We start from the raw sequence: 27,546 nt of genomic DNA, 5'->3' as shown, positions 1-27,546 counted from the left end.
AATTTTCTTCTGGTTGGCGCCAATATGCTAACTGCAGGTTGTAAAGCTTGTATGGTAACGCGTAGAAAGGACAGGGCTCCCATTGAAGCCAGGGCTCCCATTGAGCTCTTGTGGCTTTGATTTCAATTTCATTGAACACTTTCTCTTTTTCCCTCTATTGCAATTATTTCTGTATTTTTTTTTCATCTCGGCTGTACAAAGAGATCGTATGATCAGCCATATAGAGTGGGATCCAGCACAAGTGGCACCATTGGAGCAGCACCCGAAGTTTTCACAGCGTCTTCGCTCATGGCTAAACACAGAGGGGGAAAAAAGCATCAAAGAGAAGGGACCTAACCATCACTCCCAAGATTCCCCTCTGTTCCTTTAGGAAGGGAGCCCTCCTTTTTTTTACAATCAAATGGCCAGGCTAGGATTCCTGACATTCCTGAGACTGAAAAGAGCGTGGTGATATGTCTGCATTGAGGTGGACACTGTTATACGAAATGCAATGGTATTGTCTTGGCAGTGCTCACATGTATGTGACATTTTGAAGGTGGTATTGTTGATGGGTCCCAGCAGCCAGTGCCCCTCCTCTCCACTGCCTCTCACCTTCCTCCTGTTTCAGCAGGCTCAGAGGTGCAGGATAAATTGGGTGGATGTGCAGCAGGTTCCATGGCTCCCCTCTGTTTGTTTTAGGCTTAGTAAAAACCTCAGCAGGGCTTCTTTTCTCTACCTGTCTGATGGCTTTTGACAAGACAGCCTGTTCCCAGCGCGTCCTCAGGCTCCTGTTTAGGGCTCAGACTTTACAAGAGCCTCCAACCATCTCTGTCACACAAACACACACACATACTGCTTTTTTCAACAATGTCATTAATTAATGATTCCTTTCACAACTTTTGTGTGTGTGTGTGTGTGTGTGTGTGTGTGTGTGTGTGTGTGTGTGTGTGTGTGTGTGTCTGTGTGTGTCTGTGTGTGTGTGTGTGTGTGTGTGTGTGGTCCCGTTAAGCCAACCTGACTCCTGCAGTGAGACCAGACAGGACTTAGACCTTGTATGTCACACAGCCAGTAGCCACTCATAACAATCCCAAAGTCTGTGCCCCCTAGGACCTACCCATCTCACACAGTTGCTGCTGCACTGCAGTTCAGACTGCTTTGTTCTCAATCAACAAGACTATTTCTTTAAAAAAACATTTGAATTGTTGTCATTTGAATAGCAATTTTGGAATCAGACTTAAAGGATCATTCTCATTAGGGTTGGGCTGATGGTTACAACCTCTGTTCTCTTTCGTGTCACTTTGACCACTTGGGGTTTTTGACATGATTACATTGTCCATCCAGAGTCAATAAGTTGCATATTTTCTGAGACTGGCGCTGGCCTACAAGCATAGGCATCAATTTGCGTATGGACAGTTGGGACATGTCCCAAACAATGTAAAGGCAATATTGAATTGTCTCTTAATCAGATCAGTCAGAATATTTCTCTCAAAAGAGTCATTTTAAGGCTCAATCCCATTTTCAATATAAACCACTACCCCTCATTCTCGAGTGCTCCCTCAGAACAGAGTTATGATGGGTAGTGGTAGAAATGTCCCCCTCTGAAATGAGACAACCCTCTAAGACCTTCATACATCATCAGTTGTCGTAGATTGTGATTACGTGCGCAGATAGGATCAGATATTTCCCATATGTAGTCTTTAGCTGTGGTGATTTCTCTTGAATTACTGTGACAATCCTGATATTAATACGATGTAATTTTGCCATTTATCTGATGGAGATAGAATTAATTAAAATACACCAAAATGTGGAATTGTCGTGCTCAAATCGGCAATAACAATGTACCGTTAGCTAGCTGGCTAGTTAGCTGCTGAGACATCAAACTAGTACAGATTGAAATATTAGACACATTGATATCAGTGCAGTGTGTCTAAGGGCTAATGAGTCACCATTAATTGTATGCATTTTTCAAGATACATAACAAAAAAATATTTTTTACTTATAACGCCTGCATGTTCCACATGCAGTGTAGCATTACTACATTTCCACTGATTTTAGGGTTGATGACTTATCTGACACAAGATTGTTATGACTCAGCCAGTCAGCTATGTTTTAGAGCCATGTGACACTTTCCAGTAAGGCATGCTTGAGGCTAGACTCGGGTATTCAACATTATGGAACCAGACAAGCCATAGAAATGATGGTCAGATCAGAACATTGTGCCACTGCTCACTAACAGATACAGTCATTTTGACAGATTACATGCTTATGCCTACATCCTGTAATCACACGCTGCCCATAAAAGCCAATGACCTACCAATTTGAGTATCCCTGCTGTTTTGCACTGTGCAGCTCATCGTGTGGTGCTATTACTGAGTTTAAGATCCATGTACAATTGTCAGGTTCATTTTATTGAAAGCTAGCTTTTATTTTCCTCTCACATTTGTTTTATTGTTATTTCAGAGCAGCATAAGATTATACTACTATACTATCTCCTTTAAAGCAGGCAGGGTTATGAATTGATGATCTCTTTTTAGTTAGAGTGGTGGTACTGAGATGGAGACATTATTTAGTTATGAATGAACAGGCTCATACCCCTTCAGCTTGAATGAGCTTCTTTTTGTGTGGCATGTGCTAAGCTACTTGGTTTTAGTGGTGAGGGGGAAACGAGGGGTCACTACCCCACACAGACACAAACTCAGCCTCATCATAGACTCCCCATTGGCTCAGACTTAGTCATGAGACTCTGGCAATGAGAAAGCTCTCACCCAATAAGGCAACCTGTGGGGAAAGCCCTGGTCCAATAAGAAGGCCCCCTGGGGTAAGGCTGGGGGATTACCAAACTGAGCCTGCAGACTGAGCTCCAGGGCGAGGGAGGGGGGCACGAGTCGAAGCACAGGGCTGCTTGGTCGCCAAGGCCAGCGGCCTCCCTTAAATGGTTGCTACGGGGCAGGTATCAAACATTCAAGAGTTGCACACAGTCACGGTTATGGAGGGTATTAAATGGCAACAAAGAGACAGTTATTCTGCAATAATCCGCCCTGCTGACTGCAAGTTATTCTCCAATAATCAAGAGGCGAGGAGCAAGCGGGACAGCACTGTGATCACAAGAGCATGGTGCTGCATGGAGTTTGACATGCACACACACTGACACACACACACACACACACAGGTCACACCACATCACACCACATCAACCAAGCCACACAAACTTGATTCATCACTTGTACATACACACAATTTATGTATGTCCCCAGTCGCGCATAAAGAGCCATGTTCACTAATCAAGGCTCACTGACAGACAACCCTCCAGGTCCTAATAACCACCTTTTCTTTGAAGTTGGAAAGTGTGTCTTGAAATGCTGTAATAAAGACATTAAAAACTATCATGGCACCAAAAGGAATAACAGATAATTAGAAAGAAAGAAAAACAGAAACATTATTTTATTTCAAAATTATGCTTATCTCAAATGTGTCAAGGCTTTAGTGCAGGCTTTCACCCATTTATGGTGGGATAACAATACTATAAATTTACATCATTGTGATGAAGTTTCTTGATTTGTTGATTATTTAATTCACTGGAATAGACAGAGTAGACATTGCCCTTTTGGCCTTTTTTCCCAGTGATTTTCCAGAATATATATCCTTTCATTTCATCCTCTTCTATCCCTCTGTCCTCAACCAGGTCGGAGTGTGTGTGCAGTCTGGGCTCACAGTTTCGACGTGGGGCTGGTGTGTTGGACATGGTCTTTGAGTCTCCGTTCCAGCTCTTCACCTGCGGCTATGATACATACATCCGACTGTGGGACCTCCGACTTAGCCCACGGTATGTCACCATCTCTCTTTTGTCAGGCTCAACTCAAACAGTCAGTGCTCTTGGCACCAAAAAATCACATTACATCCTGTAAAATATGGTGCAGTAAACCTTTTTTTTTAACCAATGGTCCTCATGTATTCTTCACAGCAGTGTATGTCAGTGAATGTGGGATCTGTTAAATAGGGACACCTATAGTGCATCTACTGTATAGTGCTTTAGATCTTTATCACAATATACCATTTAGAACACCCTCCTCTGTCTAGAAATCAACAGGATTGTGACATGAGCAGGTGGTGAGCAATGCAATGCATTGTGGTATTTTAGAACAAGGAAGCTACATTGAGCCTGTTAATTACCTTAACTTTGATGAAGTAGTGCTTCCTTGTTCAGCTTCTCTTATCTTATTATTATCTTTTATAAGGAATCTTGCACTTGATCTTTGTCCAATTCCAATAATGTATTTTTTCTCTGTTGATTTGTTTTTGTTGCCACAGTGTGTTCATAGTTGTTGTAAGCAAAATAAAGGTAACCCAAATTAGGCGTATCATAAATTATGGAAACCAACACCCAGAGCGCAATGCACCATTACACCAGTATTTGTCCTTTCTCTATATCTTCTGGGAGTTTACATTCCTTAATTACAAACTAAGACATGATGTTTTTTCTTTATTTATGGTTGATTCCAGTATTTTAGATTCGGTATGTTAGATTTAACTACTTTAAGCCAACAAAATGAATGAACTAAATAGAAAAAGATTTGGGATTTTTTGGAGGAAAAAGGGCAAAGCTTTCTGGGGCGCAGCAGCTTGGGTGTCCCATGGAGGCCAGTAATAATCATGTTCATTCTAATATCAGCAATGACATTCAGATTTTATTTTGAACCAAAATACTCACTGACTTATTAAAACAACAAAATAAAGCATTTTATTTATTGTTGCTTTAGTAAAATGTAGCTTGTTTTATCATTTAAAAAACTCAGAAAATGGAATCAGTTCTTTTTTTTTTTTTGTTAATGCTCCATCAAAAGTGCACCAAAGGCAACTGGCCTCATGACCTGAGAAATTCAGTGATATTAACTAACTACAAGCTAATGGAGTGAATGTCAGAACCTGCTCTCAGCCAGGTTAAAGAGGCTAATTTTACAGCTAGCTTCCAGCTTCCAACAGCTTACTATCCAAGAAATAGCTAGTGTCAGTGAAGAAGCCACCACCATCTGTGTGAAGGAGGATGATGTGGTAAGGAGAGCACAGGCACACATTGATTTGTAAAGCACATTTGGGGAGGATCCATCCACTCGACCTTTTCAGGGGCCCAGACATTTCTATAGGATTTTTCTGAACAACACTGTAAGCGGGTTTAAATGTTTTTGGGTTTTTTTTAATTTCTTGTTCTCACAATGACTGTGAGATGTTGTTTGGGATTGCAATGTAAGTCAAAGCACACAAAGCAGCTGAGGTATAACAGGCTGGCCACACTGGATGCTTGCATAGTGCATGGTGCTGCGTTGCTGAGCTGCCGATGCTCACACGCATGTTTGGTTCACATAAGCAGCTTTGCTTTGCTCTTGTCTGCCCTGTCTGTTTACAGGGAGTTTGCCTTTGATAATTATCTGTCATAGTCCTATCATTTTAGTTTTATTGTACGTGTGTTTCATATGTGTTTATGGGTTTTTTGCCCTTTTTCCAGTGTTCTGTTTTCCCTCCTGTTTTCTTGTGCTCCTCACCAGCCTGATATTCCCTCCACACTTGTCTTGTATCTGTTTGATTAGCCCAGCCCTGTTACCTGAGTTCTCACGCAGTCTGCTTTACTGTACCTGCACTGCATCTTCCTCATTAGCCCTTCCCTCCTTCCAGTGTTTTTCCAGCCTTTTCCAGCCTATCAGCCCCTTCTTTCTAGGGTTTTTCTGTTCCTTTCCCTCACCTGTGTTTCTCTGCCTCACTCTACCTGCACCTCATCCCCTCGTTAGTTTATTTTGTATTTAAGTCCAGTCTTTTGTTCAAGTCAGTGTCGAGTCATTTGCTGTGTTTCTGAGATCCTGCTGTTCCCATTCCTGTGAGTTAGCTTCTGGTATCCTGCTCCTGTGCAGTTTCTGTTATCCTGCTTATCCGTTTACCTGATGTTCCTCTGTGTTTGCCTGTTCTTGGTATTGCTATGATCCGATTAAACCTCATCGAATGCATTCCTTCCACCCATCTCATGCATTTGGGTCCACCTACCCTGCTCCAGCTTGACAGAATGACTTGACCAGCCATGGACCAAGCAGAGACTTACCTCTCTGTTTTCCGGCCTCTCATCCATCCTTGAGACCCTGATAGTGAGTCCATCGACAAGTCTTTTCGATCCATCAATGAGGAGGATCCAGCCCTAGCCACAAGGATGATGGCAGCTTGCTGGGAGTCTGTTGAGTTTGTGCTTTCCTGCTACCAGTCCAAGTCTCAGTCCCTGGCACCCAGCGCTCAGACCAAGCCTCAGTCCCAGGTTTCCAGCTACCAGCCCAAGCTTCAGCTTTCGGCCAAGCCTGCTAGAAACCAGTCTGCACTCCCAGTCTATCTGGCTGGGTTTTGTCAGCCTCCACTTAGCTCCTGCCTCTGCTAGCCTCCAGCCTGCTAGCCTCCCGTCAGCTCCAGCTCTAGTGTCTGCTAGCCACCAGCCTGCTAGCCTCTCTGCTAGGGTTGAGGTGTTATATGAAGTGTAATCACTGAATGCTACTGGGCTTAAGTAGGGAGTTGAATTATTAGTTTGTATGTAAACCATGCAAGTAGTTGAGCTAATAAAGTAAGCACTGAAGTCATTTGAATTGTCATATAAGACTAAGAGATGAAAGTGTCTTAAATGTATTCTGTATCGTCGGCAACTGGACGTGTTTTAGTTCCTTGAAGACGTTTCACCTCTCATCCAAGAGGCTTCTTCAGTTCTAACTAACTGGAGGGGAGTTGCAGGCTTTTAAACCCTGTGTGGGAGTGTCCTTCAGAGTTGTTAAGGACACAGGTTAGCTCTCACTCTTCTTTCAAACCCTTTGTAAAAGAATCCATCTATGTCAAACTGAAACGGCCGTTTATGAACAGAGGAGGTGGCCTATGACATTACTTATCACCCACCTACAATGCTGGTTACTGAGTTCCCTCCCCAGACAGCTTAACAACCATTCACACCTGGGCTTACCTAGCCCTACCAGCCCACATAAAGGCCGGTTGGGTCAACGACCCACAAGTGGCCCTAACGAGCTCACACATGTCCTTAACAACTTCTTAAGGACACTCCCACACAGAGTTAAAAAGCCTGCAAACTCCCCTCCAGTTAGTTAGAACTGAAGAAGCCTCTTGGATGAGAGGTGAAAGGTCTTCAAGAAAATGAAACAAGTCCAGTTGTCTACGATACAGCACTTAGAATTACTATGACCTGGATGACTGAGAACGTTCATCAACATGTATAAAATGTAATTACAACAGATAAAGCATTACAAAGTGAAAGCAGTATATCTAAAATTATATCTACAGCATGGCCTCAGACCACTATACAGTTAACCTTAACTCCAAACACTTGATCATATCATTGTGATATAGAAATAACATTCAGACCACTGTGTGAAAATCATTCCAGGCCTACTGTTTTATTTTGAGCAGTGTGAGCACATGTAGCTTCAGCCCACTGTGGTTTCCATATTAATGCAGCTTCAGTATAAGCCAGCAGGGTCCCTAATATGGTTGGAAAGAGCATTTTTGGGGGGGTTAGAGGGGTTTCACGCTGTATTTCTGGAGGATCAGTCAAGTACGACAAATCAGATCTGATTGTCAGATTGCTCTTGGGACTTTGAAAGGGGCTGGGTTGGGGTGAAGGTTGGCAGAGGGGGGTCCCTCTTTAGATATCAATAATTCATACGGTCAAATCTCACCAGCCTCAAAAGGCTCCAAGGGTCATCCAGAGTGTTCAGGTTGTCTGGAAGTTAGGGCTCAGCACCAAAGAGAAATGCACTGTGATAAACAAAAAAACAAATGCAGATTGTTTATGGTCCCATGGTGCTTATCAAACCAACGATCAGTTTGATTGTGAATTCTATGTTATCATCTCTTCCATAGGAAGGATGGTCAGATACAATTATCGATCATCATATGTCATTTTATATTGTGATATCAATATATTTTACAGTTGTGAAAAATATAGTTGTGACAGAGTAGATTTTTTGAAAATTCAATTGAGAAACTGTTATGTAGATAAACTAATCAGACATGAATGTCTGTCTTTGGAAAATAATGCAAATTGAATATCTGACAGTTTATATTCAGTCATATTAAAGGAAACCAACAATATTAATTGCAATAAATATTTAATAAAATAAAATGTCCTGCTCACATATTTGCAACATTGGTCTGATCTAATTGGATATATTAAAGGGACAGTTATCATAGTATGAACAGTATTTCTGTCCCTATGCTAAAAAAGTTTTTTGTTTTTTTATCTGACAGTTAAAGGTACAGTGTGTTATATGTAGTGGCATTTAGCAGAACAGACTTGGCAGAAATGGAATATAATATTCAAAAGTATGTTTAAATTGGTATATAATCATCCGAACATAAGAGTCGTTGTGTTATCATTACCTTAGAATGAGCCATTTATATCTACATAGGGAGCGAGTCACCGTCAACAGAGGTCACCATTTTGCACCGCCATGTTTCTACAGTAGCCCAGAACGGACAAACTGAGCACTAGTGAGGGCCTCCAAATGTAGCTGCCGGAAATTACTGGGTTGGAGGACAAAGAATAAGAAGAGCGAGTGGCTGCTGTTCCCTGCGTATTTAATATTAGTAATACTAAACTTACTTATTTACCTTTAAAAAATGTATATTGTATATCACCATAGCCTTATAAGAAAAAACATGATGGCTTTTGGGTGATAAATACCAGATATAGTGTTACATAACTCTTAATTAAAGTCACATCTTCACACATAACTTTTAATAAGTGGAATTCTGCTCAATGAAGGAGAGAAATACCTGAGATGATTTTTACATCATACAACATTGCTTTGATAATATCTTCTAATACTGTGAATATACCACTAAGTACATGTTAGTTTCCATCTAGTAATAAAATCAATGACAGTTCTCTTACACAGTCATTACACTCCATATCCTCATTGTCCTAATCATAATGCATGCCAAGTTCAATTTTAACAAAACATAAATAAATAAAACGTGTTCACCTATCAAACTTCCATTTTCCAGTGGCTCATTTCTGTGCAATTACATTCATAAGGCCCTATGCATTGACCATTTATGGTTGGATGTCGGTATGGAGAGTGCAAGATAAGGGGCTGATGCATGTGCGTACATTTCCAAGTTGATTTGGGATTTATGAAAGGAAATTGCCCATTGTTGGGCATACGCCAGGGTTTTTTTGCTGTACATTCGTTTGTACGTACGCAAACATTTAGTATGGATTCTCCGCAAAGTTTTATAAATGAGACCACAGGTGTTGCTCAACCCCTGCTATGTGCCTCTAGTGAAAAGGCAGCCTGCAACCATAAAGCCAATGAGGAGATGGTCAGATGAAGACTATGAGACATTTCAGGGATGTTTTGAGGTAGCCGACTGGCATGCACTCTGTGAGCCCTATTGAGAGGACATTGATGAGCTCAAAGATTGTTCACAGATTGTAAAACTGACTACATGTTGACTACATGTTGACTACATGTTGACTGCATTGTCCCAGCTAAAACTGTACACTGTTACTTAAATAACAAGCCATGGGTAACAAAAGACATTGAGACCATCCTGAATGCTAAAAAGAGGTTTTTTAGAGCTGGTAATAGGGAGAAGCTGAGGACTATACAGAGGTAGCTGAAAGTGAAGATCAGGGCGGCAAAGGATAAGTACAGGAGGAATCTGGTCCGGAAACTCCTGCACAATAACACGAGAGGTCTGGAGCAGCATGAGGAACATCACTGGTTTTGGATCGAATGGCAACAGAGGAGTTGCAGGTGTGGACAGGGCCAACAAACATAATCTGTTTTTCAATAGATTTGACACTGCGGCCCGACTCATCGGTTGCCTGCTCCCAGTCAGCATCTACTCTACTGCCCACCTCTCCCCCTTCTTGCAACTCCCCACCCTCCCAAGAGTACCCCACTAACAAAAATCCAAGAAGAACAGCAGCTGGCCATTCAGGAAGGACTTCAACAGCCGTAGAGTGCTGTGTGTTTATTGGTTAAACTATAGGTCACAATCCACCGCTGAGCACCAGAAGAGAAATGGAAATGTGATGCTTCCCAGCGGACAAATAACAGTCATTGCGGCCCGTGTCACTGTGATGCGCATTTACATTTCTGGGGAGGCTATGATGAATGCTACAGCATAGGGCATCACCTACACAAAGGTTAAGCCGTAGGTACGGCGTTGATTCAATGCAGAAGCCTAAATCAAGCTTCATAGCCCACTACCACATTTTTTGTTCTAAAAGAAGCAACTGTAATGTACACAATTTCCCCCTCAGGAATCTATAAAGTATTTCTGATCCTGATTCTGATACTCCTCTGACTATAAACTATACTAGTTTTCACTTCTGTAGTGCATTACTGTGGGACATGGTTTATTGTTTTAAACATCAGTTTGATTGTTTTGTGGTTATTTCATACAGTGAGAGCCTGTCCTCATCAGAAAAATGACCATATAGGTCAAAAATTAAAGCAGTTTTTTAAACAACCCATATTGACGTCTCTTGTTAGAAGGCGACCTCCGGCAGCCATACTAATTGTTACAGCTGCAAACTAGGAAGTGAGGAGAAGTAGAATAAAGGGTTGAAAGGCCATACAGGATAACATTAGTTACAGAGGTAATGTAGGTACATCTGTAATGGAAGTTACAGAAGTAATGTAGTGATTTTAACCCCAACCATGATCTTTTTCCTAAACCTAACCAAGTAGTTGTCCTGCCTAAACCTAACCAAACTGCGACCGTACAATGAGAGTCCTAATTGTTTTTTAGACAATCGACCTATTCAGTCGTTTAAGTATGAAGATGTGTTGATCAGTAAATATCCTTATGGATATCATGAAAATAATTTCACCTATCATCCAAACATACTTCTTAGATTACTATGTATATATAATGTTTTAATAACATACATATACAATTTGAAAAAAAAGCAATGCTATCAGTAAAATTCTTCTTTGTTTTATTTTTGTGTTTACTGTGTGTTCTGTCTCTTTTTTGGCAATCAAATTGCATGACAGCTACAACAGCTGTAACTGTGCGTATAAATTAAATTCAAAATTCAAGGAAAATGTGAATGTGTGTGTGCATGTGTGTGTGTGCAAAATTGGTGTTTGTGTTTGTCACTTTCAGGGTGCCGTGACAATGGATGACCTCCCAAATAAAGGTTTGCAAGAATTAGAGTGTGCATGCGTGCATATGTATGTGTGTGTGTTTGTGTTTGTGTGTGTGAGCGATAGAAAGACCTACAGACATCTCTGCTGCCCCGTTGTCTGCCCCGGTGTCTCTCCATCACTTATTGATGAGGCTGCACTAATGGAGGATCGATGTCTATTGGCAGAAAATACTTATCCCCGAAATACTTCCCCTCTCCTAACCACTGAAACTCCGCTGTTCACACAGTCTGCTGCCTTCACGCACGCTCACACACACACACACACACACACACACACACACACTCTCTCACCTCCTTGGTAACTACAGTTTAGGTGTTCCTGTAAACAAGAGATGGAGTTTCAACATACACACAGAGATGTAATCTCACCTGTACTGTTTCAGTTCAGTTTGTTATTTTTCAGTACTTTCTATTAGTTTTACTCTTTCACTAATCTTTGATTTCAACACATCTTCATACCTAAAAACTGAATAGGTCGATCGACTCTGTCTCCCAAAACAACATTTATCACCGTTCCCAAACCAACACGGCTGTTACAGCATACCAGCGACACACAACAAAACTATTTGGTTAGGTTTAAAGTCATTCACTATAACATCATGGTTTTGATTCGAATCACTATGTTACTTAACCCAAATAACTTACGTTACATTATGTAGGTGACATCACTTCACTCTTTGTTAGGTAAAATAACTCACCGTTGACTTTTGGTCTCACTACAAAAGTCCTGTCCTCCTCCGCCATCCCCAACACATCACTATATGGAGCTGTCGCTCCTTATACTACTTCTTATTTCCTCTCCACCTGTAATAACTACTACAGTGGCTAGAGGTAGTCGCCAAAATGAGCTGCTTGAATTTTCAACCTATATTGTGGTTTTTCTGATGAGGACAGGATCAATATTTTTGTTTTGTACATTTTGGGAAATCTTACTATTTTACCCCAAACACTCAGATTTTGATTTTGAGGCCTTTCTCATGGGTTGGAATCATGTCACTTTCATGATTTAAAATATCAAATATCATGACTTTATTTGAGTTTTATCTTAATTTGTCCAATGCATTTTGGTCCCTTGCAATTGGGAAACTATCATTAAAGGTCTAAAGAAATGTCTTGGTGGCATAGGGTTAAAGCACAAACTTCCTCACAACCTTCATGGTTTGATTCCAGCCTGGTACCTTTGTTGCATTTCATTCCCTTCTCTCTCTATCAATCTTTCATGTCTATATCTACCGTGTCTGTTAAAAAATAAAAAGGCAAACAAATACAATTCTATCTCCATTCATCTATTATGCTGTGATGCAAAATATTACATAATAAAAATAAAGCTGACAGTCAACACTTTAAAATAAAAGTCACTGTTTCAATTAAAATCCGGTGTGCAAGAGCACAGAGCTAATTAAACAAAAACAAATTCTCAGTTATAATTAAAATCTGTTTGGTAAAGAAATGAAAAAGTATACTTTAAATGGTTCCATTTACAGTATATATCACTATCACAAGGTTACACACACCAGTGGCAGAGAGCTGCTGGCCTGACCATCGGGAACATTTTGAAGTTTAGTGTCTTGCCCAAGGACACTTCAGCATGTATACAGGAGGAGTTGGGGATCAAAACACCAATTCTGTGATCAGTGGACAACCTGCTGTACCTACTGAGCCACAGCTGCTGTCAGACAAGCCCTTAAAAATATATTTCTCTACTTTCGAGAAGAGCTGCTTCATGTACATTAAATGATAGACAAACATACCTTCAGTCTGCATATGAAGGATCGATGCTGCTGGATAAGAAGTTGAAAGGAAAAACAGAAAAAGGACATCTGCAAATAAGAAGCATCTCCTGTTCATGTCAACTCGTGTGTAAACCCTCCCATCTGTTTCCACAGGAAGTGTGCGATGGAGTGGGAAGAGCCTCACGACAGCGCTCTGTACTGCATCCAGACTGACGGAAATCACATGATAGCCAGCGGTTCTTCATACTATGGTGTCGTACGACTCTGGGACAAACGGCAGACCAAATGCCTGCAGGTGTGTACAGTCTATCCTTAAGATGAAATTGACAGTGGTAAATACAGTGTGATTAAGTTACGTTTACCCAAATCCTGTTCAAATGATTTTCATGAGCTGATCAAAATGTGAGACAATAAATGTAATGTTGTTGTAATGTGATTTCATGTTGTGTTTGTTGTGCAGTTCTTCCAGCTGAGCTCACACCCAGTGAGCAGCCCAGTGTACTGTCTGAGGTTCAGCAGCTCTCACCTCTACGCAGCCCTGGCCACTGCCCTGCACTCACTGGACTTTAGCCAGAGCCCCATGTACATCAGATGATAAACACACACACACACACACAGTTCATAAATATCTGATCTGCTCAATAAAGCTGTCTATTTTCACAATAAATATTTTCACATTTTCAAAAGAATTGCTTATTCTGAGTCAGCAACCAATTCAGTGCACTGCTTTTGGTTTTAGAAGAACTGAGCATTTCTACATGTCACTGACACTCCAGTTATATAGTACCCCATAGAGTTGGGTGACAGATAAGTTTGTACACCCCTGGTGTTTTGCAGAACACTGCAGCGAACAGCGACTTGAGCGTAAATGTTCATACTCATAGCTCTCCCGGGCTATGGTGTCTGGCACAAGCCCATCTAAACATGTCTTTCCCACCTAATCAAAAGTTTAAAAAAATGGGGTTTTTTTCAGCCAATGGACAGATAGCACAGAAAATGCCAGTAATTACTGCAATTACCACAGTACAAGTTAAAGGAACTTGGGGCATTATTTGTGAAAAAATAAACATGCATTTTCAGTTTTTTAATGCTAATGGGTGGTGAAGTGTTCAAAACCAAAAAGAATGAGCCCACCCACGTATCTCTCCATTGCCTTGAACAGGCTGTGTGCTGCATAATGTTCTGCAATTCGGGCCCGAATTTGCCGCGCAGTCTTGCGTCCGATGACGCTGAATGCGCATCCTTGGAAACGGGAAGAAGACAAGCGCAGTGGACCCAAACCAGTGTTTGGGTAGTAATGGATGCTGCTACGGCCAGCAAACGACCCACCACCACACAAAGTCCACTGAAAAGTCATACTAAGAAGAAAACGAAGGTTTTATCAGCGGCATGTCGTGAATTACAACCAAAAGCCGGGCTGGCACCTGAATAAACATCGGATACGTGCTCCACTCATGGAGGCAGCTTCAACTTGAATTGGGACATGGCTCATTTCCTAGTAACCAGGTGAGAAAACATTACAGGTCATGTTTAGAGCTTGATTTGAAAATCATATGAGTTCCCAAGTTCCTTTAAAGATCTGCTTTATGCTCACAGACTGCAGAAAAGAAAGGTTTTTTAAATTTTTAGAATGAAGTGAGGAAGACACAACAAAGAATTGCAGGACTCGTGTTGAAAGAACAGAAAACAGAAAATTTTCAAGATCTCATTGATCTTGAAAATTCAAGATCAATGAGAATCTACAGAATAATAACCCTTTGTGAAGTTAAACAGCAATACATTTGTTAGCATTTCAAAATTGAAGCTCCTGTATGGAACATCTGCATTAGAATCTGGGATGAAGATATCAGTGGACAGAGAGAAACTGTAACACAGAGCAAGCCTGAAAGAACTCATTTGTTGGACATGGGAAGCATGCTGGAGCCTGTCTGTAAAGGGCTAATCTGTTAGCTGGAGGCACTGGGACCACAAATGCTCAACACATAAAAATCATGTGCACACACTGTCTGTTGAGCCAGTGAGTAAGCCCCAGTGAGGAAAACACAGGCCTTTCCTCTCCGAGTTGCTGCCTGGACCCAGCTGAAGCCTTTGAGGGGATTAGGGCACATTAGCCTCATGACAAACCCATCTTATCACTGTGGAAACGGTGTTTGAGTTTACATACATTTGACCCCTGCACCGGAGATCACACAGCAGATGGGTTTGGAGTGTTTGACCACCCATATCCACGGTGTACAATGTGAGGATCCATTTGATGGACAGAGATCAATTCTACATAATCACACCTCTGGATTATCAAACCACACATACACCTGGTGTTTCACACACAGGGATGGAACAGCTGGAGTTCATGTCCTAGTAGGGCATGGTGTGTGTGTGTGGGTGGGTGTGTGTGGGTGGGTGGGTGGTATGTCAGTTAAGAGGTCGACTAGTAGCTCACCTGAAGCTTATACTCTGTATCAAGGTTTAGTCCTTACTGTAATGTCCCTTTGCTGCATGTTATTCCCTATTAACATTTTTTTATCCATCTGTTTCCACTGTCTGATAAAGTAGAAATGACAAAAAATCTTAAATTAAAAAAGAGGCAGTAGAAAGGGACTCAAGAATAAAACTTGTGAGCAGCAGTTGCTGTGATAGCAGTTGTTTTGTTTTGTTAATATAACAAATTAACCATTAATAACTTTATTTACGTATATAGCACTAGCAACAAAGCTGTTCAGCTGCTCATAGCCGGCCAGCGCTGGAGGAGAGAGTTAGGGGCAGAGCCACACCTTCCAGAGGAATGAACACATTGGATTCTGCACTGATCTGGAGACATTTACTAATCAGGAGCTCAAAAATAACTTCTAACTTTTTGGATTATCTTCAGTCCCGTATGTCAACCTGACTACATTAGCAATCCATAGAGGTGACCTTGATTGTCAGGTGCTTATGTACTGTAATGTTGACTACTGACTGGAGGGGAAATGTACTTTACTTCATGAATGTAATGTTACAGACAGGAAAGGGGAAAAAGAAGAGAGTCTCTGGTGAGTGCTGAGTTCAATGAGAGGTTGACCTGAATTCTCACTGACAGACTCTCCCCCCAGGCCGTGCCATTGCTCGTTAGCTTTGGGCAACCAAATGAAACACCCCATTACCTTGAGTAAACTTCTCTGGGTGTGAACATTTTTGGAAACATTTGGGATAATGTACACATCTCAACAAAATGTATAACAAAGGCGTAGTCTTTTTCAGATGGTCTTACATATAATATCTTTAAGATGATATGGTGAACCCAAAGCTTGTTTACACATTCACCAGTTTCAGAGAAATATTATCATTCATTTAGATTAGTCTTCAGTGTAATATTCAATCTCTTTGCTCTCTGTTTTTGGTCTCTAACAATTCCTAAGGGGAAATATCCCACTCTTCTGCTGCTAAGATGCTCCACTATGTTCACCAGCTAGTCTTTAACTGTGTTTGTCTGCTGCTTGTTGCTGAACAGGTAGTGTACAGTGGGTTTTTAGAGCTTTTTCTGAGAGTGAACAAAAACAGTTAAGATGTTGCTAAACAATAAGCTGAATCTCACCAACCTGTCTGATCATCTGACCCACTGGAGAACTGTGTAGCAACGTTGCTGTGTTACCAAATCTCAGAAATTACTTTGGTGAGTAAAATGTAACAATTAACAAAAATGATAAGACTAGAATTATCCTGTAATTAATGCATTCACTTTGAAGATGTGTATGGTCATTGCTTAAGCAGGAGACATATACAGTAAAACTACAGTATAACAAGGCTGTGTGTTAGTTTGCACTTGTGTGTTACTCTACCAGCCACACGTGTCCCAGGATGTCCACTGTGAGTCTGGGTAGTGACCTTCCCTGCTGGCCATTAATGGCATATATTAGATCATATGCCATCCATTAGCTAATATACCAAGCCACTTAAGAGCAGTAGCCAGAGTGCGTACAGACATTGCACACCCATGCAGGAGATGTGACCCCTAGGGACTCCTGACAGTTGAATTAATCATAGAGGCCAGGAATGGGGGCAGTCTTCACAACAACACACAACACACTAGGTTTTATGGGTGTAAGATTTTGTTAAATACAAGTGCTTTAGCCAAGTCTAGTAATTTGAAGAAAAATATCTTATGTGAAAAACAATGACTCCAGTCCAATCTACTGTCCACTGACTAATAAAGCATACGGGATAGCATTAGAGGTAACAGCAGTGATATGGTCAGGATCGTACTGCAATCGCTGAATGATTTTTACAATTTTGATACAGTAAAGAATGTCGAAAAATACAGATGTGTACTGGTGGCTGAGTGATTAAGATGCAATGTGTATCTGTCCCTGGTTCAAATCTGGCCAGAGAAATGACTGGAGAGAATCTAACTTTACACAGTCAAATAAAGGCAAGAACTGACCAAAAGTCAGTGATTGGTGGGATGTCCCCATAACAATTTACATATAAAGAAGGAATAAACAATAACAGGTGTTATTAAGTCAGTAAAATGCATTTAAAATCAAAGATTGCACAGGACTATTTTCTCACTGCAAAAGTATAAGTTCCAGAAGAAAACCTAATTTAAAATCCGATTTAAAGGGGTATTTCGGTATTTTTAACCTCAGGCCCTATATTTACATGTTTTGGTGTGTAAATTATTCTTACTTACAAAAAGTTTTGCAATCTGTCCTGTAGATCACCTTGGCTGGCAGTTGTGACATGACTGCAATGGCTGCAATATAATCCTTTGGGTTATGTCCACTTAAAGTTTTTGGATGAATTGTTGAGAGGTCTGGCCAAACAGCCTGAGTGGTACTGGTGGTCTAAAATTTAGAGTGATGCAGGGCTATCGAGTCTGATATTGGATTAGGTTTGATTCAGTCGGGCCATGTCAGAAATATGTGCTCTACTGAGTGCCATTCTAGTTTGGTTTTGATTTCCAAGACCAAACTCTATCCTATGAATAGCTGTCTATAGGAAACCAACGGAATCACTTTTTTGATAAAGTATGTTCAAGTTAACTGTAGTTTCAGGTGGATGACAGTGATTGGCTGGTGAATGATGTTTGGGTCCAGTATCAGCCTGTGTATAAATGGGCCACGTAGTGAACAATGTATTTTCTTGTTTCTACATGTCTCTCCTTCTCTGTAGTGTCACTCAGGGTTTGGGAGCTTAGACCACTGCAGGAGAAAAAAGCCTCCTGCTTTGGCTCTCATCCCTAATACCCATGTCTTGGGTGACATCATCCATTGCAGAGGGTGCTACATCATAAGGCACAAAGCTGCTGTTGAGTGTTGGCACTGTGAAAAATGCCACTGTTTATCCAAACACTTCAGGTTTTAGTTTCAATGTCTTCTCCAGGCACTGTGTCGATTATTTTTAATTTCACCTGAACATCATTGAGCACACTACTGAACAGTTGTCATCCTTAATTTTAGCTGTGAGCCGGCCATAATCCCAAAATATGAAATCCTCTATAAGCAAATATTAGACCACGTCTTTTTAAAAAAAGGCAAACAAGTCCACCAAATTACACCACAAAATATGTTATTTGTCCATGCCCTCCAGAACGACACCTTTATAAGCAAGATGACGTCATCTTGTCCATAACTGTTGCGCATCACTGTTGAAAATGTTTATGTTGTGATAACACTATGGGTACAGTTTGGTTAAGCTGAGGCACAAACACTGGTTGATTATGTTTTAAGGAATGATAATAGTTTGGGTCAGTATAGGCACTATCCTAAAAACAACCCATTTTGCCACCATGGTTACAATAATAAACACCACAATCCCACTAGAAAACACTGGACCACGTTTACACAAACAAATCTTCGGCACTTAATGATAACTAGTCTTCTTTTTATTGCAAGTGACTAAACAGATGTTATAAGCCATCAGTGCTGCTATTCTTTCATGATCACAAGGACAATAAAATCATGTGGGTGTCTCACCAGACAAATGGATGGATGAAGGCTCTATAGGCTCTATCTGGAACTAAAACAATTTCCCCCCGGGATTAATAAAGTATTCTGATTCTGATTCTGATTCTGATACAGAACATACACCAACAGGACTGAAAGCAGTCATCAAGGAGGCAAAGTAGAGAAATAAGCAGAAACTGGGAAGAGACCTCAACATTATTAGCATCAAAGATATGTGGCATGCAATCCAAAACACCAGACGCTCCAAAAGCGTGAGGCCACGTTGACAGAAAAGCTTAATATATTTTATGTTTGCTTTGATTCTCCAGAAGATCTACCGCTGTCAGTATCCACAGCGGATAAGAGAAGAATCCTCCAGACAATTAATGTGAGTAAAGCTGATGGGCTTGATAACATCCCTGGCTGTGTACGAGGAATTGTATTACTATATTATTACTGACATTTTCAACATATTGCTGTCACAGGAGAGTATTCCCACCTGCTTCAAGACATTGAACATTGTTCCTTACATACAAAGTCTGCAGTGTCAAGTCTAAAAACCCTGTGGAGCTCACGTCTATTCTGATGAAGTGCTCTGGTTTTGGTGGTAGTAATGTGTTGGAACTATTTCTTAATTAATGATAGCCCTCTGCCTTGCAATGTGCAGTGGCTCCAGCTGCATTGTGGGTTGTAGGACACAGAAAAACGTTTAGTTTTGGTCACTGTAGGCACGATGGTACAAATTCTTGCAACCTCACTGTGACTACAAGACACTGGGAAGCTGCATGTAGCCTGAAAATCAATGTTTTCACATTTACATGTCAATCAGTGAGCTCTAGAAGTGATGGTAGGTGTATATTTAAACATTGGACAGAGCCGGACTACGTGTTTCCAGTCTTAATGCTAAGGTAGGCTAACTACATACTGTAAAACGTTTTTAAAAAAAATAAAAACCTGAAGAAGTGAAGATCTTAACAAGATTTTGACTCAGTAATGAATAGAAGACCTTTGTCTTTATGTTTTTCTGTCCAGCGAAAGAAAATATGTTGGGGACCCCTGCCAGAAATCCAATAGGGATTTCCACAGCATCAGCTCAGAGGACTGCTACAGCTAGCCTAAACAAACAGAGTAACCACTGTAGGCACCTGTCACACGTCCACCATCCTGTGACCCAGTCCTTTTCACACAATGGCTAACCTGTAATTTGCCCCAGCACTTAACAAGACCATCACTGTAACTTGAGCAGATGTGAGGAATCGACCGCTGTTTTCTTTGGCCAAGTTCACTGGAGCTGAATGCAGCTTCTCTTGTCACTGGATGTGATGGTTGTTTTGTTATGCTAAGATCTGGCTCCTAGCTGCAGTGGTGCCAACAACAATTAGTAGGAAGTACAATCTACAATAAGTAGAAGCACCTCACTGCTTGAGGTTTGTGTGGTTTAAGGATAGGTTATTGTGCTCAAAGTGTTGGTGCTATGAGCAGTCTGCCTTTTCTGTGACCTGGGGAGCTTTGGCTGCAGAGAGCTCTCTCACTGTGAGAGTCCTGCCATCTGGTGTTAATAAGGTGAAGTCCACATGATAATCATAGCAGTAAAGGCATAGCTATTGAAAGGGTAAAACATGACTACAGTCAAAAATGATCTTGATATTATGCTACTTTGTATGCTTTTTTAAAATTTGTGCATGGGTTGTATGATTTTGATACAAACCATTTTCTCCATTTCCAGCTTTTTTCTTTGCTGTATTATATTATTTACTGCCACAACAACCCTATTTACCATTTGGATGATTGAATCACCATCTGGTATAATTTATTATCATGAGAAAACCCCTACAAGAAAGCACATATTGAATTCACATTTCTAACTTTGAAATATGAATATGTGCTTCTGTAAATACATTTTATATTCAAAATAAATTAACACTATGTGTGTGCATACATGCAAGTTTATCTAACTCACCACTGTCCAAAAAGATGCTTACCTTCACTTACCTTACCTTGCAGAGGAGGTTGTGTTTTCGAGTCCATTTTTGTGTTTTACAGTATGTGTCAGTTTATTTGTTGGTTGGTTGGTTTGTCAGTAGGATTACACAAAAACTACTTTCCACTAAACTTGAATGGAGGATGGGTCTAGGCCTAGAACTGAACCCATAAACCTTAGTGCGCATCCAGATAAAGGGAGGGATCCAGGATTGTTTTCTCACTTTCTTTAACTCTTTAACTTCGACATTTCTCAGGGATTAATGCATGGATCTTGATGCAAAAATATCAGGCATATTTAGGTGGCTAGTATATATGAGTGAGTATAATTTCATGCAGATCGAAATAAAAATCAGGCTTAGATATGTTTTATTTGATATTAGATTAGGCTTACTCTAATTAAAGTGGACTGTTGGACCTTGGTGTAGGTATGGCTCAACTGACGGCCAAGTATTATATATGACATTTTGACAAAATGAAAAAGGCAGAACTGCAAGGGTAGTGCAGCACCTGGACAATTTACAGCACACGTTAGAATTACCTTAAAGTTCATCTCCAAAAAGACAGCAGTTGCAAGAATTTCTCGTGGTTAATGAAAGATTAATTACCTTTGCAAGATGAACATAGGCCATATTTTTGTGAATACTTCAATTCGCAATCAACCAGGGACTAACGTTAAAGGTACACTATGTAGTTTTGGGGGATAAATTTTAATCAGAAGAGAAACATCTTCTTTGACTGATTTTCAATGCCTAAACAAACTAAATAAACAAACTCTGTGTTGTCATGACTGAATAAACTGAATAAACAAACTGACCTTAAAGTGAAACTCTCGCCAAAATGCAACCTAGGCTTTTTTTGTGAAGGAACCCGAGTCAAACCTTCGTGTAAAAGCATAATTACGACGAAAAAGCCACTTTTAAGATTTACTGTAGTTTCGTTTCGGGTCAAAATCATTTTCAATTGCATGCTAGGGGCAACATTACGGTAGCATCAAAATCGCTATTTTTAAAACACAAAGAAGACTCGACACAACATGAAACTTTGCTCGTAGTATCACCACGGTCTCTACACATGAACACGAGCATTGAGAACATTGTTTGTGTACACAGAGTTTACTAAAAAGAAGGTTTTTGAACAACTCACGTTAGTAGTAGCAGTACCCGTCCTGCCAGTCGAGATGCGTCGATCCCCGAGTGCGGCATAACATGGAGCTTTCTCCTCCATGTTACGCCGCACACGGGGATTGACGCATCTCGACTGGCAGGACGGTGACGAGCGGAGCAAGCTACTGCTAACGTGTACTGCTTTACGTGTAACGGTAAATCTTAAAAGTGGCTTTTTCATCGTAATTATGCTTTTACACAAAGGTTTGACTCGGGTACATTCACAAAAAAAACCTAGGTTGCATTTTAGCGAGAGTTACACTTTAAAGGACAACACAATTTCATACTGTTTTACTTTGTTTATATTTGCCGGACCCTGCCACCGTCTAGCTTCAAACTGTGTTCTGGGGAACTAGCTTGTTTATTCAGTTATGGAATAAATAAATATTTCTGAGTTTGTATTATTACCCCACCAGTATTGTAAATAATACAATTCTGAGTTTGAATTTCTTCTCCAATACCACATAGTGTCCCTATATGGAGCAGAGCAGCGAACAAAAAACCAACATCACACACGACATAACTTAGAACAACTTAGTCAAACTTCGTGGTGGAGAAAATAACGCAATGTTCAGTCAGTTTTACCTCAAAAACACTCTGTGTGCCTGCTCAGCGTCTTGGATGTGATGGAATCCCCGGAGCTAACAGTGCAGCAGAAAGGCTGCTCTCATTGCTGGATTTTGTGCACATATAGGCATGAATGCTTTCAAAGTATCAATTAATTAATGCTGTTAACTACGTAAAATGAAAAGGCTGCAGATTATGGGGAGGGTCTAAAGACAGAGGATGTCGTTCACTGTACAGATTATTGTAAAGCCCACTGAGGCAATGTGACTGTGATTTTGGGCTATATAAATACAATTGATTTGATTTTAATTTAGATAATTTATCTTAATTTCCAGTTGTGTTTCATATTTTATTTTAGCAGATTAAGGACTCCAGTGAAGGGTTTAGCACACAGTATACTGGAGCAAAGGAGGCAGAAAATAATGCCCCCTTTTCTTTTATTAAATCAAGAATCAATTTTGAATTGAGAATCGTTTTGAATCAAAAGACTATTTTAAATTGAATCGGACAACCATTATTCAGAATCAAATCGAGTCATGAGATTGCCAAATATTCACACCCCTACAGGCATGGCTGTGTGACGCCATCTGTCCCATTAAGAATACACACTAATTTCTCCTAAATTAGAAACGAAAAACATGAGTTGAAATCAACTGCATCTGTGCCACCCCCTAGCCCATACTCCCAGACACAAATTTCCCAGCCTTCCTTTCCGAACCCTCCCAGCTTTGACCACTCACCTGTCAGTCATTCCTGGGTCCCTGGTGCTTAGGGGACCACAGGCCTGTCAGACCTCCAGCAGCCCCTCAAAGAAATATCCTTCCTCCTGTCACAACCCACCCGTCCCTCCCCTACCTCACCCCCATCCCTCTCGGGCCCGCCAAACAAAAAATAAAGTCACATTGATGAGAGAGTGGCCAGGGCTCCTGCTTTGCAGATCAGTCAGTGGATACCTGATTGTCACTCACGGGTTGGACCCTTAATCCTATTGTTTCACTGACAGGATTACTCTCTGTGTTCCCTCTCTCCCTGTGGCTGCGTGCGGGAGAAAAGCCAGATTAAGGGGATTAGCGTGTATCCTCCTGACTTGTCAAACTGGGATGTAAGAAACCATTGACTCTCTTGGGGAAGCTGAATGAGGAGAGGCAGAGTGGTGCCTAAAGAAGAGGTCATGAAAGGCAGTGAACAAGCCAAAATTCCTGAAAGGACAATGTGATTTGTTTCTTTTTGTTCCCTCAAACTGGGCTGAATGGTTCAAAGGGCTGGCCCTAAAGAGAGGAGTTGGAAGAAAAGAGGGAGAGAGGGAAACTTTACTTGACGTTTGGCAGGCTGATTTCATATCACTGAAAATAAGTTCACTCTCACTCTGATGTATTAAACTATTAAACAGGTCAGCTTGTGCAGGTTGAACATTGAAGAGGTGTAGTATAAGAACTTAAATTTTATTTGTAATGTGTTGTTTAAAAAGTGTATAAGATTATAGCATAAAAAAGACTCATCTTGTAGAGGGGCCCTGAGTTATGGTCAGGTTTTTAAGCCTGTATTCTTTAGCTGTACTTCGTATACCGAATGTTGAAGTCTAATCCTCCAAGTGCACTTTAATTTTCATTCTGGAATCACATGCCCATGCATTCCTTAGTCCGTTTTCCAGATTTTTGTCTTGTCATGTCATTATAGGCTAACATGACTAAGCCTATAATTAAACATTTTCATTCCTATCTCATAATATATCATACTTTGATCCTTTGTCTGCCTGCTCATCCCTGTGTCCAAGGCCATTCGTTTATTTTAAAAGATCTAGGCTATTAGTACATGAACCATGTTGTGAAGCATTTGAAAAGCATCAGTCTGTATTCACACCTCACATTCCATGGACACTGTGGCTTCAGACAGACATGCAGGGCAGCAAGTGTGTGATCAAGGTAACCACTGATGTCTAAACCAAAAGACGCCAATATTAAAAATAGCTAACAGAGGTTTGAGATTATTTTAAGACTGGTGAGTACATTCTTGTTGAAACTGAGGTTTCAATCTGTGGAACAAAAAACAGAAAGTTACAGTTACTAAGGATAGGCCTACTGCAGAAGAGCTACGGCAGCCATCTTCTCTGTATTGGGGTGGGAGAAATATCACAGACAGATATCTCAAAATGTGGACAAGTAAAACCTCAAGCTGGCTAGATACCACAAGAGTTAAGTGACAAAATATGTCACAACGTTAGAAATCTGGTTTAAACGACCCTTTAATTATAGCTTGCCTGGTTACAGATGATGCACACGTCAACGACGCATCGTTTGAGAGTGACAACAGCAAAAGCCAATCACCGTCCGAGAACCCCCTCTATTCATGAATGGACCAATGGCAGAGGGGAAGAGCGATCTGAGGGGAACAATTGTTGAAGTTTAGCTGGACGTGTTTTGTTTTGGTTAGCACCCGAGGCCGAAGTTTCGTTAACAATGCGACTGTTAATCAACTGCTTTGTTGTAAAGAAATACTAGTCTCTGCTGTTATTGGCAATGGGGTCTCTGAAGATCAACGTTGGAACAGAACATTCAGCGACGGCGGCTACAGTCGCAGAGGTAGTGGAACAGCAACTGTTAACTGTTACCCGACGTTCTTACCAGTACGGCAGCTAGTTAGCTAACTACTCAACTAAACTGGTCTGTTAGCTGAAATGTAATAACCCGAGTTTGACTCTCCAAATAATCTAAGTTCATTCTTTGGTTGCTGGATACAGACTTCTTGTTTGATATTTTTAAAAGCGCTTCCTGGTAACCTTAAGGCAGTTTTCGTATTGGCCCCAATAGGCACGAACACGGGAAAGTTCCTAAAGTTGGCAGTGCTGTTTAAATAGCCAGTTAAACCAGGCGTTGTTATTTTAGGTAACACCAGCAGGGATCGACGACAACATTCATTTTGATTTCTCTCTCACACCAAATGGTACCGAAGAGTATTGATAGCCTAACACACTTCCTAGACCGGTTTGGGCTGTTAATTACAATGCTTGCTGTAATGTTATGTAATGGCATAGCAAGATTTAAAGTAGCTAAACGGCACCTTTAAACTCAAAGGCAAGCTCTGAATAAACGTATTTAATTCGTTACTCACATCATTCAACCAAAACATCCAATTAATGATGTGTTTACTGTAGTGATAGCTAATGTTACTGTTGTTGCTGCTGGTGATAATACTGTGTGACTATGTAAGAGGTCTGCGCTAAGTGTTGACAGAAGAGCAATTAACAGTAATATATAACAGACTTGCATCATTCAGTACCGGTCGCTCATATGCCATCACCGTACAGGCTTCAAAACACAGCGTGAACAGGGTGAATATTCATGCACTGGCCGTATAGCTGACATTCAGCTTGTGAAATGGGACAAGTAGGTCGGCACTTTATACAAATGTGGTAAATCGTGATAAAGGAATGGGACACGTTGATCATAATGACTGATTAACTGTGTTAGGTATTGCAACAGGAATCTGCAGAATTTGACTTTGCTTGTAGAGTATTATGACTACTGCAGATAGAAATGGTAGTTCAATATGACATTTGCAGCAGTGGCTGCCTGTGTTACATACTTCCAGTGAGGTCACAGTGCAGCAGTGTTTATTTTATCTTATTCCAGAGGCTCTGCTCAGTCAGATGAAGTGTTTTGGGCCAGTGAACACAGGTAGTTTTCTAAAGTAAGAGAAGCAACTATATGTAAAACAGAGACATTAAATTTGAAACGATTGTTCCATTAATTAGTTTAGTTGATTCACAGAAAGTTATTCAGCATCTGTTTTGATGATCACTTAATCGTTTAAGTTGGGGAGGGCAGGACTACATAATATATTTATTGTGTTTTTTCAACATTTAACACCTTCAGTAAAACGCTATCATTTACATTGTGTATATAAGGTTGACTTATATGTATTTCTCAGGGCCAATAGCGATTATTAGTAATAATCAAGGAGACCGACAACCGATATTTGGAACCAATATGCATTTACAGTAAAAATAAAACCTGAAGAACTACACCTCTCTAACGTTACAAGGAAGAGTGAGACAACTTCAGGACACACTTCAGTAACGTTCCTACAGTTAACTTGTTGAGATTGGGGGTTTGACTGTCCCTAGTAATTGCAAGAAATATCATTAAGGCCTATCATTGTTTTGCTAGTCAACAGGCTAAATAATAGACCAGCACATGCACTTGTTGACATTCGCTAACACAGTCAAATTAGCTCTAAGAGACTTGACATTAGCATAAGTTATTATTGGCTAACATAACATATAACATGTAAAAACACCAACTCATATGGGCAAGCCGTGGCTCTCTGACAGGCTAACGTTATCACTAACATTACACCAAAGTGCATTATTCAAGCATTTGTGGTGTAACTGGGACACTGTTCATGCTTGTCACGGAAACAGAAACGGAAACAGATCATAGCATTGTGGTGTTTTGGAACTTCAGTGTAGAGGCTTGTGATCTTTATAGATGCCTGCTGCTTTACCATATACCTTTGACATGAGGGTTGTACTTAGTCAGCAACAGTGTTTGGGTGGGTTTGTGTGTCAAAATGGAATTCAAATAAATGGCAGGATTCAAGAGGTTTTTTTTGTAATGAGATGATTAGTGCAGGGGTAGACAATAAGGGAAATTTGCCACTGGACCTCCGGGTCAGTGGCTTTTGAAGATCATTGGCCCCACCATTGTAACCACTGGCCCAGGAATCGATCCCCATAATAACGAAAAAGAACAATTTGATTTAAGGTGCGCACACGCTGTTAACGATACCATTGGCTGTAGAGTGTGACAATCTGTCAATAAACATCAGCCAACAGTTCTCCTCCGATCTACATTGATCTCACAAGTCGCCTCTGTGAAGTTTGAATGACGGAAATCTGTCGTAGCGACGGAGAACTTTAATCCATGCTGGCCCCACCGGGCCAGTGCTTGGAACGTTCTGGTGGCCCTGACGGTTTTAAAAGTACGTCCGGGCCACCGGGCCAT

At 40.7% G+C, this 27,546-nt stretch overlaps 1 protein-coding gene across 1 annotated transcript in view; it reads left to right on the top strand.

Annotated features, from left to right (window-relative positions):
* Positions 1-27,546, top strand: part of fbxw4 (F-box and WD repeat domain containing 4) — an 84,099-nt gene that overhangs the window by 39,091 nt on the left and 17,462 nt on the right. The window contains exons 7-8 of the mRNA XM_084375994.1: positions 3,662-3,802; positions 13,063-13,204. Of these exons, the coding sequence (XP_084232120.1) occupies positions 3,662-3,802; positions 13,063-13,204 (283 nt within the window). The remainder of the gene's footprint in view (positions 1-3,661; positions 3,803-13,062; positions 13,205-27,546) is intronic.

Source organism: Pagrus pagrus (assembly GCF_965226575.1).
Source record: "Pagrus pagrus genome assembly, chromosome: 15".
In the NCBI taxonomy this organism is placed as follows: domain Eukaryota; kingdom Metazoa; phylum Chordata; class Actinopteri; order Spariformes; family Sparidae; genus Pagrus; species Pagrus pagrus.
This window is presented reverse-complemented; position numbering and strand designations above follow the sequence as displayed.